This window comes from Pipistrellus kuhlii, unplaced genomic scaffold (assembly GCF_014108245.1).
Source record: "Pipistrellus kuhlii isolate mPipKuh1 unplaced genomic scaffold, mPipKuh1.p scaffold_m20_p_3, whole genome shotgun sequence".
In the NCBI taxonomy this organism is placed as follows: domain Eukaryota; kingdom Metazoa; phylum Chordata; class Mammalia; order Chiroptera; family Vespertilionidae; genus Pipistrellus; species Pipistrellus kuhlii.
Genome location: NW_023425529.1, coordinates 4,198,404 through 4,212,831, shown reverse-complemented (window position 1 = coordinate 4,212,831; position 14,428 = coordinate 4,198,404). Strand labels below are relative to the sequence as shown.

The following is a 14,428-nucleotide window of genomic DNA, read 5'->3' as shown; positions in this document are numbered from 1 at the left end:
AACTTGTTAATTGCACTTCACACGTTCTGTAGATACCATGTGTTTGAAGGTTATGTCAATACAAGTCAACGCCAAGCAAGATTTTTAACGAACGTTTTAAAACGACATTAATTATTACTAGACCCGATAGTTAAGACTTCCCTTAAAAATAAATAAATGTGTTGAAAATATCAATGGGAACAGATTTTGAAAATCAAATTTTGATGTTAGTATGTATAGGTATATAAGAGCAAGTTACTAATTAATTCCACCATTTGTTGTCTATACTAGATCTGCTGGAGACAGAAAACCAGGTCTCCAATTCTGGAGAATCCTCCAGAAAGTTAAAACTTTTAAGAGAGGTCATAGGTAGTGATGAGTTTGATATTACATTTTATAAGTATTATTAGCTGTAATCCAACTGTTTGCTACAGTCTCATACATTTTATGCTTTGGATAAAATTGATAAATTAATACTTATATAATAATGAATTATGTGCAGACTAAAGCTAGGTTTTTAATTTGAGCATTAAGACTATTATCTATATACATATGTACATACGTAGATGTTTACCTTTTAAGCAAAACCATGGGGCAAAAAGGCTAAACATGCTGGTTTCACTTAGAAGGTAAAGAAACTGAATCAAACTGAGATTAACTACTCAATAAGCAAGAAGGCTCAAAGCATCAATAAGGCCTTCTTTCTTCCATGTAGCTTCTTCCTATGCTTATATGAAATTATGTTTTAATTTGCCTTCATTGTTAGAAATCTAATTCACATTAATAAGTCAGGCCATTCAGATCTCTTGCTTTGAAAAAAATTAGTAAAATTATTTCCAAACCTAACATTTTCCTTAGAAGAGCTTTAAAATGAGCAAAATATTAAACAGGGAAACATTAACCAGTCTAATTAGCTGCAAAGTCAAACTAAGGTTTAATGTAAAACTCTTAACAAGAGAAAATATATCAGGGATGTAAGAAAATAAAAAAAGATAAAAAGTAAACCTTTATTTTAATGTAAGAAATCATGTTGATATGTTTGTCAAACTGTCAATAATGACTTTAATATTCTGGAACAAAACTATCAGACAGAAATATAACACAATCCACATATAATTTAAAACTATTACTAGCCACTTTAAAATAGTAAAACTAGGTAAAATTAATTTCAATAATGTATCTTATTTAACTGAATATATACAACATATGAGTGAAATGTTTGACATTCTTCTTGTGTGTTAAGTCTTTGAAATCAGTATGTATTTTACACTTACAGCACATCTTAATGTACACTTGCCACATTACAAGGGCTCAACAAGGCCACTGTACTGGACATTGTAGGTCTATGTGCTTTATACTTTTACCTAAGGTTCTCAGTTCCCAACGTTCTTCTATGTGAATTAAATACACCCATGTTACATTAGTGGTTACCAGCTCTCTTTTGGAAATTGAGGAATACTGTGGTTATTGGTTGTGGTTAAAGCTTCTTCCAGTGTGACAAAATGTTATCACCTGCCTTGACATCATCAAGGGCATAGAAGCCGAATAACTGTCACCTTTTTAGTCTGGCCTCAGACGGCAATAAATAACAAGCAATAGGATGAGCATTGTGAAAGTATTTTTTAATTTGTATAATTTTGAATTTTTCCATCTCAGAAGAATGAGAAAGAAAATTTACCATGTAACTTTTTAGGGAGAAATCAAAAGCAGACGGTTCTCCTGGGTATGGCCAGAACACAGAAATTAAAAAATAAATAAAAGAAAAAGAAAACTAAAACCCATAAAATGGTAACAAAAGAAAATAAACTAAGCCCTTTGGAAATACATGCACTATTAATTCAGTTTTAGGTACAATGAAAATCATTTCACCTCAGCATTACCTGTCAATTTTCCTGAAAATTACAAATGCTGACTTAGGGCAATTTCAATACAGTCTTTTGACCGTATTTATAAATAAATAAATAATCATTTTTTTCTATGAAACTGAAAGCCAGGGAAATAGGGGAGAAGTTAAGAGCATAATACGTATGTATGAGGAATGGAAATAAGAAGTTTTATCTTCCCTAACTCCAGCTTAAAGTTTAGTCAAACCAGACAAATCTCCATCATTCCAGAAATCCACCTGTGAGAAGGAATAACACATCAACTAAAAATTTCCTAGCAAGCTCAATAACTGTTACTGTGCTCTATTTTTCGGTCCTTTCATCAACTTAAATAACTGGTACTATCTGAAGAAGTAAAGAGCTTGTACACATTCAGTATTATAACACATACATGTCCTTTCAAGGGACAGCTCTACCAGAAGTATGTTTAAAAAACTTCATGAAAAGTACAAATGTTAGCATAAGCGTACTTCTTTATTTAATAAATTTGATAATTATGACAAATTGTTATAGGGCTGGATGACGATGAACAGAATGGTGGGAAATCTGAATTTCAACAATGGAATAAACTTTGAAAAGCAACAAGTTTGCAGGTTCTAAAAGTGTCTAGCAGAGAATGCAAGGTCAGGAGTACTGGGGATGGGCCAAAACCGGTTTGGCTCAATGGATAGAGTGTTGGCTTGGGGACTGAAGGGTCCCGGATTCGATTCCGGTCAAGGGCATGTACCTTGGTTGCTGGCATAGCCCCAGTAGGGGGTGTGCAAGAGGCAGCTGATCGATGACTCTCTCATTGATGTTTCTAACTATCTCTCCCCCTTCCTCTCTGTACAAAATCAATAAAATATATTTTAAAAAAAGAGTACTGGGGATGGAACTAGGTTACCCTTATTTAGAGTTCTGTTTAAGATTCTATGTGAGAAAAAAAGACTGGAAGGAAATATATGATAATATTAGTGAATATTCTCTTTAATGAGCTATGTATGTTTTTTTCCCCCTATTTCTCATTAATATCTTGTTTTCCCTTTATAATCATTTTTAAAAGGGTGCTTTTTAAAATTTGTCACTAAAAGGACAATATAATTTACTGTTCAATCTGACACTTTACGGAGAAAAAGGGACATTATTAATAATTATGTTAAGACAACAGGCATAAAAACTGGGATTGTCCTAGATAAACCAGGACATATGGCCACTCTACATATATCTTCTTGTTTATATTAATGCTGTGTTATGTCTGGTGAAATCTGGAGAATCAATACAGCTACACATGTCTATATAATCCTTTTCTAGTTTCTGTTTGAGTATTTTAGTTAATATTTTGGCAGGGGTACCATTTTTCATCACATATCCTAATTGAACACTTTCAAAAGGATAGTCTATCCTTGTTTCACTTAATCACAGAAAATTAAATACAGCTGACTTTACATTTATACAACGGACAAGGGAGTAAAAAGACTTTTTTAAATGGCATGAAATAATTTAAATGTGTAGGGTGCACGGGTAAGCATGTAAATGATATATATTTGTTCCATAATCTAGGTAAACCAAATGCACAATATACAGGCCAAAGAAGAAAAAAAAAGTCAGCAACAAAGGGACAATTACTTCCTGGAGCACAGAAATTCTACTCTGCAGGCAAGCTGTAAGGTAGAGTATTGGCAGGCAGGAAGGGATGGCCATGACAGCATACAGTGCCCACTGATGATTTTAAGTAGGGATATTCTAAACTCCTGGGCTGAAAGTCTCATTATAAAAAATAAAACATGGCAAAGAGTTGCTTTTTGTTTTGGAGCCATTTGGTTAAATACTGTTTTACATGTATTACTTATCTCAGAATTAATTTGTGACTAGTTATTCCGTTACTACTTTAAAAATATTTTTTCAATAAGGCTAATTTCTGTTCAGAAAGCACTCCTAAAAGACTGAACGACTCTTAACTGAACAATAGGACACATAAGATTCCTTTTCTCGGGTTCCTTTCAAGACGTGTAATTTTATAGTAAACCCAAACATATTAGAAATGAGAAACTAAACTTAATTTAAAAAAAGAAAAGTACTGTTTAATTTATCTTCGGTGGATTCCAGAAGAGGTATCTAGGTTTGACTCCAACATAAATCTCTATTAATGAGCCTAAAACAGTTCCAGAGGAATCCATTCCAGCAAAGAACTTCAGATAACAACAGGAGGGCAAGGGTGAAAACGGGTTTTGTGCCAGTCCTTGTAGGCAGATTCAAGACAATCCCAAATTCTGTGCTTTGTTTTACAACCGTTACCAATTAGTAATAGTCTGTCTTCCCTTCAGCAGCCCAAAGGGAAAGGGGCAGTGAGGATGCAGCATGGAGCTGAGAGGCAGCATATGCTTGTAGATTTCCCAAAGAGGAGAGGAAGACTTATGCCATTTAAAATGAAAATTATAGGGGAGAAGCAATTGAATCGGATAAATTTAAAAATCCTTGAAGTCAATGAAAGAAGCCTTAAGAAAGATCAATTTCCTTTGCTTCAAAGAATTCAATCAAATTATTTTCTTGGTAAAGAGCCTGATGAAATTATATTGGGCTTTCCATTGTTAGAGTCTTGTTAAGGATAGTTTAAATGCATACACTTAAAAGCCAGAAACATTTCAAATGCTACTTGAGATAAACAGTGTGGTCAATAATCTTTACATATTTATTTTACATTCATGTGCCTCTCATCTCTAAACCATTGTCATTGTTTCACCTTGTATCTAAAAAGTTCACAAAAAATAAAAGCAAACTATATGACAAAGAAATAGAAATCTGTTGTGAGGAAATTACAAGCATAGTTTCACTGGTTACAGTTTGAATTGATTCCACTTTAAAAATACTTACCAAGGAAGTTCTGGAGAAAATTCTGTATAGGCATAATAATCTTTTTTGTTTTAACAGAAAACTGAAAGCTTAGAATATAATTACCTCTTAAATATTAAAAAATAATTATTATGGCAAAAATTAAACACTTTTGTTGATGCATTCTATAAAGGAAGGGAATAACGATCAGGAGCATTAGAACAGTACATACATTTGTATTGGTACAGCTGGGGGGAAGCAGCTATATAACTCTGCAGAGAGGTGGTATTAATTTGGAATAAGAAATTAAAGAGATAAATACTAAAATAAATAAGCAAATAAATGAGTTTTCTCAAATTACATTCTTAGAGATTTAATCATAGCCAAGGGCTATTTTCAAAGCTCTGTAGAGTTGACCCAATGAAAATTAATTAAAAAACTGGTCTTACCTAAAAATGACAGTAGAACTGAACATAGCAAGGTAAATATTTATAAGCTTGGCCACAGCTGATTTTGTCTGTGGGATGTACTTAATTTGTTAAGGAGGAAAAAAACTTTCAAGTAAAACTTTCCCAAATTCAGTTAATCAAATATTTTCTCATAATGCCATTGCAAGACTTTACCATTCACGCATTCTTAAAAACACCATTGCTCATTTTAGCGTATACCAGTAAAAATTCTAAATCACACAGATTGGGAATTGAATAGTGAATTATTAAAAAATATTTTAATTAAAATATTTCAGTTCTTGTATAGAACACATTTAGAAGAGAATCCACATACCAATTTGCACTCTGTTACTTCTTTAATTCTTATGCCAAAAAACTTACTTGCTGTATTCTGCAGATGGCCTGTATGGCTTTTACTTAAAAGGAGGAAATCAGTTCATAGTGAAGTCCTAAGTCACTATACTCTCTGTATTTAAGTCTTGTCAAATTTCATTCGAAAGAGAGAGCAAGTTAACTGAATAACTGAAATATTAAGTTTGTTCTGAATATGTCATTTCAAAGTTCTATTTTTAAAAGCTGAATTGTTCTGATACTTCAGAATAGAATTTTCATAGAATTTCACTTTCTTTGGTCTTCTCTCTTTTCCTTTAATATAAGAAACTTAGGACAAACTGAAGTCTGATGAAGGATTGGTCCTACATCCTGTTTTCCTGACTGCCACACTCTTCCCTCCAACTCCTCTTGCTTCTATGCCATCACTCTCCTGGTTTAGGTATCAGGATAAAGTTTGGCCATGTGGCAGCTTATTTTTAGAGATAATCTAACCCTAGCTAGACAGCTGGGGATACTTTTTGCAGGCTTGAAAAACAGCTTAGGTTTTCTGACTACTTACTATTTAAAATAAAACAAAACTAAAAAGAAACCAAGCTGACTTAATGCTGAAATGGAGCTTACCTTGGAACCACGTTCATTAAAGATTATTTCTACATCTAGGATTTTGCCAAATTGCTGCAGAGACAAAAATAAAAACATTCGTTTATGGTCAGCTGTTTATCCGCATGCTTTACTTTCGTCTGAAAAGAAACAGGTCTCCCCATCCTCCACCCACTCCGAATATCTATTTAACACCCATGTTTCTATTTGTTGGTAGGTCCCAATACCAGTTTCTGAGTTTTCTCCTTTTCCACTTGGTTTTCAATTCATTCACTCATGCATTACCCCCTTTCTCCCCCCACTGTATGTTGGCAGCTGTCTTCAGAATATATTCAGAGAGTTTTCCTATAACATGCCTCTTCACATGGGCAAGAACTAGGGATTTCCCCCATGACATCCGTAATTTTTACATGTCTCAGTTTTAAGAAGTAAATCCTACGTAGAAAGATTTGAAGGCTGTTTTGCTTCCCATTCATTTTTCTTTAACTTATGAAAGTAAGCCATGTTCATTATCAGCTCCAATCCTACCACCTTAGTTCTGGTACACAGCCTTCCTGGCTCTTCCTTAGGCATGTATAGGCATGTAACTATTTTCACATATACTTAAAAAAAAAACCTTAATATACTATGAACAACTTTCCAAGTCAATAAATATATGTCTGTGTTATTTCTATAGATTACATACTATTTTCCATTATACTTAAACATTCATAGACATTATGGATGACCTCATTTATTTGCCACTTTAATCTTTTTGCATTGAACACCATCAAGAATATTTTAAATAGTAACTTTGCTTCGTAATTAGTTAAATATTTTAAATTTGGAAAGTCAAAACAAAGCTGAAACTACAAAGCCTAAGAACTCTATTGTTAGGTAGCTAACAGCTGACTAGAGGGGCATACACAACACAGTAATTATTTGGAGAAGATGTGTATATAGAAACAAAACTTCCTGTGCTAATCAATCCTTGGATAAACTGCACCGAGAGGCTGTGCAGTAAATCTCCAGGTATCTTTTTACTAGTAACTCACACTTCTCTCTGAGCACTAAACTCATACCCAATTATCTATTTCACTTGGATTTGAAACCAGACTTTGGGGACTGTGCAAAAATTAATAAGAGAAAAAGAGGAAAAAAAATAATGCTTTCTCATTGGGCTAAAATATTATCATCATCGTAAAAATCAGGTAGTAAGAGCCCTAGTTTTCTATAATAAACTTCTGGGCTTGCTTCTTGTTTCATCATTAATAGAAAATTAGAAAAATCATGGAAAGAGGATTTATTTTGGGTTGAAAAGCATTTCATTTTTTCCCCTATAAAACTAAGATTTGTATGGTGTTTTAGAGTTTGTTTTCTTTTATGTTTTCTAATGCATCCTCATAGAATCCTTCTAGAGTAAAAACTACTTCCCCTTTATGGTTAAAAAAGGAGGCTGAAAGAAGCTATTTTTCCAGTTTATAGAGCTGATAAAACAGAGCATGCAATCCATGCTCTTTACCAATGCAACTGTCCTTCTAAGTAGTGGGTACTAACCACGTGGAAGAAGACAGAGCAACCAGGTACCCTTGCAAGGAAATTTAATTTTTATGCACTTAGTGCCTTATGGAAAGGGTATAATACATTTCAAGAAAGCAATGTTAGTGGCCTGGGCAGATCTTCAGTGGAAAACACACTTCTGACAAGAGAATGCATTCCATTTTCACAGCTTAAAATTCCATGTTATCTCTGATAATTCAGTAGAAAACCTAATAACTCATACTCCTGGGAAGCTGCTTCTTAAATGTAACCGGAATTCTTTAAGCTGCATTTATATCTTCTGTTGTGCTCTTTCCTGTAGAGATGGAGACCAGCTGGCTACCATTTTCTCTGTAAAAGCTCTCTTCCAAGTTCTTCAATATTATTAAATCTCAACCCTGGCCTTGCATCCAAGTGCAACACACATCCAGGTAACCAGCTATAAGCGACAGAACTCTGCTCCAAGGTATTGTCACCATGAAGCGGCCTAGACTCTAGGAAGGGGACTTGGGTTTTCTGATAAAGCACCAAGCTGTGATACTAATAAAAAATTTTAAAACCCAGTTGTCTCTTAGTCCTAGATTAAGTTAGGAGTTTGCTCAAATTAAAATAAGGCAACAACACTATAAGCTCAGAAAAAATTTAAGATGTTCAGCAGTCAATCACTTCCCAGTAACTCAAATCTTTGCTCCTACACGGTTTCTATGATTGATTTGGGGAAGAATTAAAGAGCTGGAAGAACACATCAGAGGCAACAAACTAACACCCAGACCTGATGTTAGATATTGGTCTTGACTCTGTTGAGTTATAAGCAAGAAAGTGAAAATAAAACAAGGGTACTATCTGCTTTCACAGGTATTGTATTATTTAATTTGCAATATTCTGAAAGGTAGTAAATGCTATTTATCCTAATTTTAGCACTGAAAGTCTCACATCCAAGCAAAGGGTCACCTTATTTGAGAATTTGCAAAGCTGGTATCTAGTAGACAGGTGATAGGAAAAGTTTCTGATGAAAATATTGATTTATCCCAGGATCTTCCTCAATCTATTTGTAAGTTTTATCCTAAAGTACTAATGACTAATAATATATGTGGTAGATTAAATTATATTTTAATTATAAACCCCCAAAATGACTACAGAGACTTACCCCAAACATCTGTCGGAGATCGGGGTCCCGGAAGCGGAAAGGGATATTAGAGACATGCAGCCGTTTAGGGGTAGATTTACTCTCTGAATTTTCACTACTTTGTGTCTGTGATGGCTGGCCATCTGTCTGTGCTCCGCCTTCTGTCTGCTAAGCAAAGAAAGAAATAGTGAACAAAAAAATAAATACAATTAATTCACAAGAATTATGTAAAATACAATCCTCCTCCACCCAAATCATTCTCAAACAGTGTCTTTAGGCAAAAATTACTGTTGTTCTTTTATGAGAAAAAAGAAAGAAAGATGTTATCTATGTTCAAAATGCTATAGTTTACAAATAAAATTTAGGTCTTTTGAATATCGATAGCACATTGGTAAAATGGGAGAAACAGAAATACTAAGTGACTTGCCTAAGACCACATGGAGATACATTAGAATAACTGAAGATATAAAAATAGTACCAGCCATGGCCTGTGTGGCTCAGTGGGCTGAGTGTTCCTTAGTGCACCAAAGGTTCAATTCCCTGTCAGGACACATGCCCTGGCTGTAGGCTCGAGCCCCAGTAGGGGGCGTGCAAGAGGCAGCAAACTGATGTTTCTCTCAAAAAAATAAAATCAATAAAGACATATTTTAAAAAATAAGAGAAATAAAAATAGTACCATTACTCTTAGATTCTTAGTAAAACTTTCTATGTTTTAGATCTGCTTGTCTTGAAGAGTCGGTTGAATTAGTTGTAAGATCAATGCATTTCTGGCCTATCATTTCAGGACACAAAGGAATATTTTTATATTTTATTCCTTCTATGAGTTCCAGAGTTTATGACTACTGGGCTACCAAAGTATTATTTATATAGAGGGACTTTTGGTGACAATGGCCACTTTACTGAAAAGCTGAAGACACTTCTTACTCCGAAAGCAGTCTGTACTCCCCTCCCTAATCCACAAGAATCCAGGTAACTTTAGCACATACGCCAACCTTTCGCTGCTCAGAGCAAAGTTGCGTTGAGAAAATCTGTTTGGAAAGGCTTTAAGGGAGCTGACTAACCCAATACACACATATAAATGATAGATTTGTATAAATCTATAGTGAAAGTGTGTGAGTATGAGGGGGCATTTTTAATCATGAGTCTCTTTTGCAGCATCCCAGACTTGTGTTCGTCTAATCACCCCCTCCCCCAAGAAATCCTCAAAAATGGTGCTATGTTGAGAAACACTTTTGGCAAATATCTAGTAGGTATGATTTATTCTAAGCATTCAAAAACCATTTATTTTGAAGCATTCACCTGGCAATTTCAGAATCGCGTGTCTTACTCTGATGTGCATGCCAAACCTGAGCTCATTAAAACCAACATATTTTAAAACAGGGATGGAACCTACTATTCTTATTATTTCAGTAGAGTTAGAATTGAATCCCTAACCGATTCTTCTGGGTGACACAACAAATCCGTTCCCTTTGACCCAATGTTCAACTAAAAATAAAACAAAACTGTGAATCAGAGATACTTTTCTTAGAGATGTTAGCAACTATTGTGGAATGAAGTTTGAGACTTTAAAATATAAAGGATAATCAAGAATAAATTCCGAATAAATACCAGCTTTTCAAGTGTCAATCTGAGTGATGGCAGCTTTTATCTCATTCCATTCAGGCCTTGCAGATGGCTTAAATGTGCAATGATTCATGTGATATAAAAATAGCAGAAATAGGAAGAGCCCTGAAGCAATGACCTGCAAAAGTGTCAGGTTTTCAATCATCAATCTGGGCACAATGTAGACTACACAAAACAAATTCCACCAAAAGCAGGAACTCACTAAGTTACTAAGACCGCATCACGGACACCAAAAATAAGCAAGAGCACCAATTATAATGAATGCTTATCAAGAACCTTCAACCCTGCCTCTTACATCTCACAGCTGGACTACATGAAGCTTTCTTCAATCAAACTTTGCAAGAACCAGCTCAGGTCTGCAGGATGTCTCTGAAAAGTTAAAATCACTCAAGAAAAGTTAAGAGGACTGATTCCAACTCCAAACCAGTTTAATATATAACTACAATATTAGCCAGGTGCACGAAATTTGTGCATGAGTGTGATGGTGGTGGTGTCCTCATCCCACCTGTACCCTCTCCAATCTGGGATCCCTCGGAAAGCTGGCTTTAAACCACTCACCTGCCTGCCTGCCTGCTCCCCCCCCCCCCCCCCCCCCTTGCTGGCCTGCACACTCACAACTGGCCCCCACTGCTGGCCTGCTTTCCCCCAACTGCCCCTCCCTTCCTGGCCTGATTGTCCCTAACCACCTTTGCCTGGGCCCTGACATCATGGCTTTGTCCAGAGGTGTCTTGGTCTAATTAGCATTTTACCCTTTTATTAGTATAGCTCTATATACAGGTGGGCAAAAGTAGGCTTATGGAAAATAATACTACACACACACACACACACATATATATAAGTGCTTGGCCAACCGCTATGATGCACAATGACCACCAGGGGGCAGGCGTTCAATGTACAGTCAGGAAACATGGAACAGAATGATGAATCTCAGAGGGAAGGGGTCATGGAGGAGGGCGGAAAGAGGTTAACCAAAGATGTTATATGCAATCTAGCGGCCCGGTGCATGGATTTGTGTATTGGTGGGGTCCCTCGGCCTGGCCTGTGGAGATTGGGCCAAAACCGGCTCTCCAACATTTCCTAAGGGGTCCCAGATTTCGAGAGGGCTCTGGCCAGGCAAGGGACCCCGCTTGTGTACCAATTTGTGCACCGGACCTATAATTAATCTATATAATACATATATATATGCGCAACCAAACAACTGATCAATCGGTTGCTATGATATGCACTGACCACCATAGCAATGCACAGGGCAGACACACAATGCAGGAGCTGCTCCCTGGTGGTCACTGTGCTCCCATAGTGGGAGAGCCGCTCAGCTGACCAATCGGCGCCAGACGCAGGGCTCACGGCTTGGCAAGCACTGCTGTGGTGGCACACCCAATTGCGACTGACTGGACACAAGCCTACAGCAGACGCAGCAAGGCCAGGATAAGTGGGAGCCACCCAGCCCAGGCAATTCTAGAAAGCTTGGCAAGTAGAAAAAGTGAACTATTGTTTCCAAAATTCTCAAGCTTTTTGAGTTAATATAAATTTTCAATTAAAGTTTAACATACATAATAGATACAAATGCACAAATAATAAGCATATCGCAGAACAAATTTTCACAACGAAAATACATGCAGGTAACCATCGCATTAGATCAAGTAGCAGAACTCCAGAAGCACCCTGGGCTCTACTCCAGTCACAGGCCCTCTGCTGAAGGGTCACCACTATCCTGATGGCAAAATTAGTTTTGCCATTTTTAAACTAAAAAAAAAAAAAAAAAAAAAAAAGCAGGGGGATCACACCATATGTACTTATTTGTCTGCCTTCTTTTACACATAATTTATATACACATCATAATTCACCCTCCCCATCCCCCAGTTTTATAAACATATAGAATTTATATGAGCTACTTCCAGTTTTTGGCTATTAAGTTCTTTGTTACATGAATATTTTTGTTATGTCTTGTTATATGGAGCATGCATTTCTTGTGTTACTGTAAATGAGTCTAGGAGTGGATTTGCTGGGTTAAGGATATGCATAAGTTCAGCCTCAGCAGAGAACCACTTTTTCAAAGCACTGTACTAACTTATACCCAACTGTGTATGAGAGTTCTAGTTGCTCTTAGTGTTGCCATGTTCATTTAAATTATTTGGTGGGAGGAGGAAAAGTAGTGGCGTTATATTGTGGCTTTAATATGCTTTTCTCTCTCCAAAACCACAAACTTTCTTCTTACAGAATATTATTGAAAAATGGGAATGTCCTGTAAAATAGCATCTATTTCCTGAGTGTATACTATACAATGAATTCTTATCTAAGCCTTTTAATAATAAGTAATATTTAAATAGTGTTGACTGTTTGCCAATACTGGCCTACATATTCTCTATATTTTAACTAATGTATTTCTTTCAACAATTGTAACAGTCGGTACTTTCTTTTTTTTTAAACTTGAGAACACAGTAGGTACTATTTTTTAGCCTACTTTTCAGATGAGGAATCTGAGAAATAGAAAAATTGACTAAGTAATGAAGCAGGCCTACGCCACAGGCTGGCCTCACTTTGTGGGAGGCCCCCAGGCTGATCAGGGGAAGGCACCACCCCCATCATCCCGCTGCTGTTGCCACTGCCAGCCACCGCAGCCGCCAAAGTGTTTTCATCAACATGGATTTCAGTCCTTTCGCAATGAAAAAAATGACAACTTTCTTTAGGTATTTTCAAGATGTCTCTTTCATAGGATATGACATTTCTTTCTTTCTTATCTTCACCTGAGGATATTTTCTCATTGATTTTTAGAGAGTGTGGAAGAGAAAGGCAAAGACAGAGAGAAAAATATCAATGTGAGAAGGACACTTTGATTGGTTGGCCCCGGCCAAGGAGGAGCCTGCAACCTAGGTACATGCCCTTGATCAGAATCGAATCCGGACCCTGTGGTCTGCAGGCCGGGGCTCTATCCACTGAGCAAAACCGGCTAGGGTAGGATATGACATTTCTTAGCCCTTCCAGCAGCGGACTGTCGCTTTTTCTTCCAGGAGTGAGGTGAAAAAACCGTAGATCACCTTCTTGGATTCTTATTACCCAAGTTACCAAGAACACTGCTAGTGGAATATGGGGAGTTTAGCCAATGAGCAGTCAGAAAAGGTGTTTCCTCTGCAGCTCACGCACAGAGGTGGGACTGCTGGCATGCTGTTGCGGCTTGGGCAACCCCTTGTGTGTGTGTCTGTTCCAAGCCTGCTCCATCCATGGCTTGCTTCATTGCACATACAGTCCCCTCCCACCATCTGTGTGCACAGCCTTCTCCTGAGCTGGTTGTGACTGTACAGCATCCCAGCTAATTAGCATATTACTCTTTTACACACACACACACACACACACATATATGCATATATATATAAACATATAGATTATTGAGACAGACAACACTCAGAGAAAAGGAAAAAGTTTTTAGCTAAATCTTTGTTAAAAGTGAACAGATAACCTGTTCTGAGAAAAGTCTCAGTCAATACAGCATTGGTTTGCTTTATTTCCTAGCCACTGAGCAACTTTACTGACTATATGACCAATCTCAGAAGGTTCTGTCTTTTCCTTCTTTGGTCATTTACTGACCTAATTTATTCACTGGGCAGGGGATGAAACAGAAGAGGCTGGAGTCTGTGACTGAGTTTACAGTAGGACGGGCAGTGGCAACGCTAGATGGGATCTTATGACTCAAGTCTGTACATCCATGCTTCAAACAACACAGCCGCCCAGTGAGGTCCAGCTATCTGTCAACACTGCAGAGCCTAGAGCTTTTACACTGAACAGCACAGCAGAGTTTAAGTCTCAAAACCTCATTCTAGAAATGAGGACTAAAAATGTTTTGTTTTGCTAAATTCAAACTTTTAAAATTCATATAATTGGGAAATGGATGAATTTTTCAGATTCCTCTATGAAACATAAAAATATTTTAACTATTTACACTTGAATCAATGTTCTGTTCTGGGCAGAAAAAGAACTCTGGCAATACTAGCTGAAGTATAACCTTCCAAGTCTTTATTATAAAACTTTCCAAGTCTTTATTATAAAACTTTATATGAGATACAAAGGAATCTCTTAATTTAGGAATAATATTTTGATTTATGAAGTAAACA

General features: G+C 36.5%; 1 protein-coding gene across 27 annotated transcripts in view; it reads right to left on the bottom strand.

Moving 5' to 3' along the window:
• RBFOX2 (RNA binding fox-1 homolog 2) overlaps positions 1–14,428 on the bottom strand; it is a 246,819-nt gene that overhangs the window by 31,461 nt on the left and 200,930 nt on the right. For 18 of the 27 annotated variants that reach the window (XR_006742748.1, XR_004991578.2, XM_036458820.2 and 15 more), the window contains 2 exons: positions 8,718–8,864; positions 6,074–6,127 (listed from right to left, as the gene is read on the bottom strand). Coding sequence is in view for 25 of the 27 variants with exons in the window: in XM_036458820.2 (XP_036314713.1) it covers positions 6,074–6,127; positions 8,718–8,864 (201 nt within the window). In the remaining 2 variants the exon portion in view is untranslated. The remainder of the gene's footprint in view (positions 1–6,073; positions 6,128–8,717; positions 8,865–14,428) is intronic. The other 9 variants (XM_036458821.2, XM_045587532.1, XM_036458814.2 and 6 more) reach the window with 1 other exon arrangement.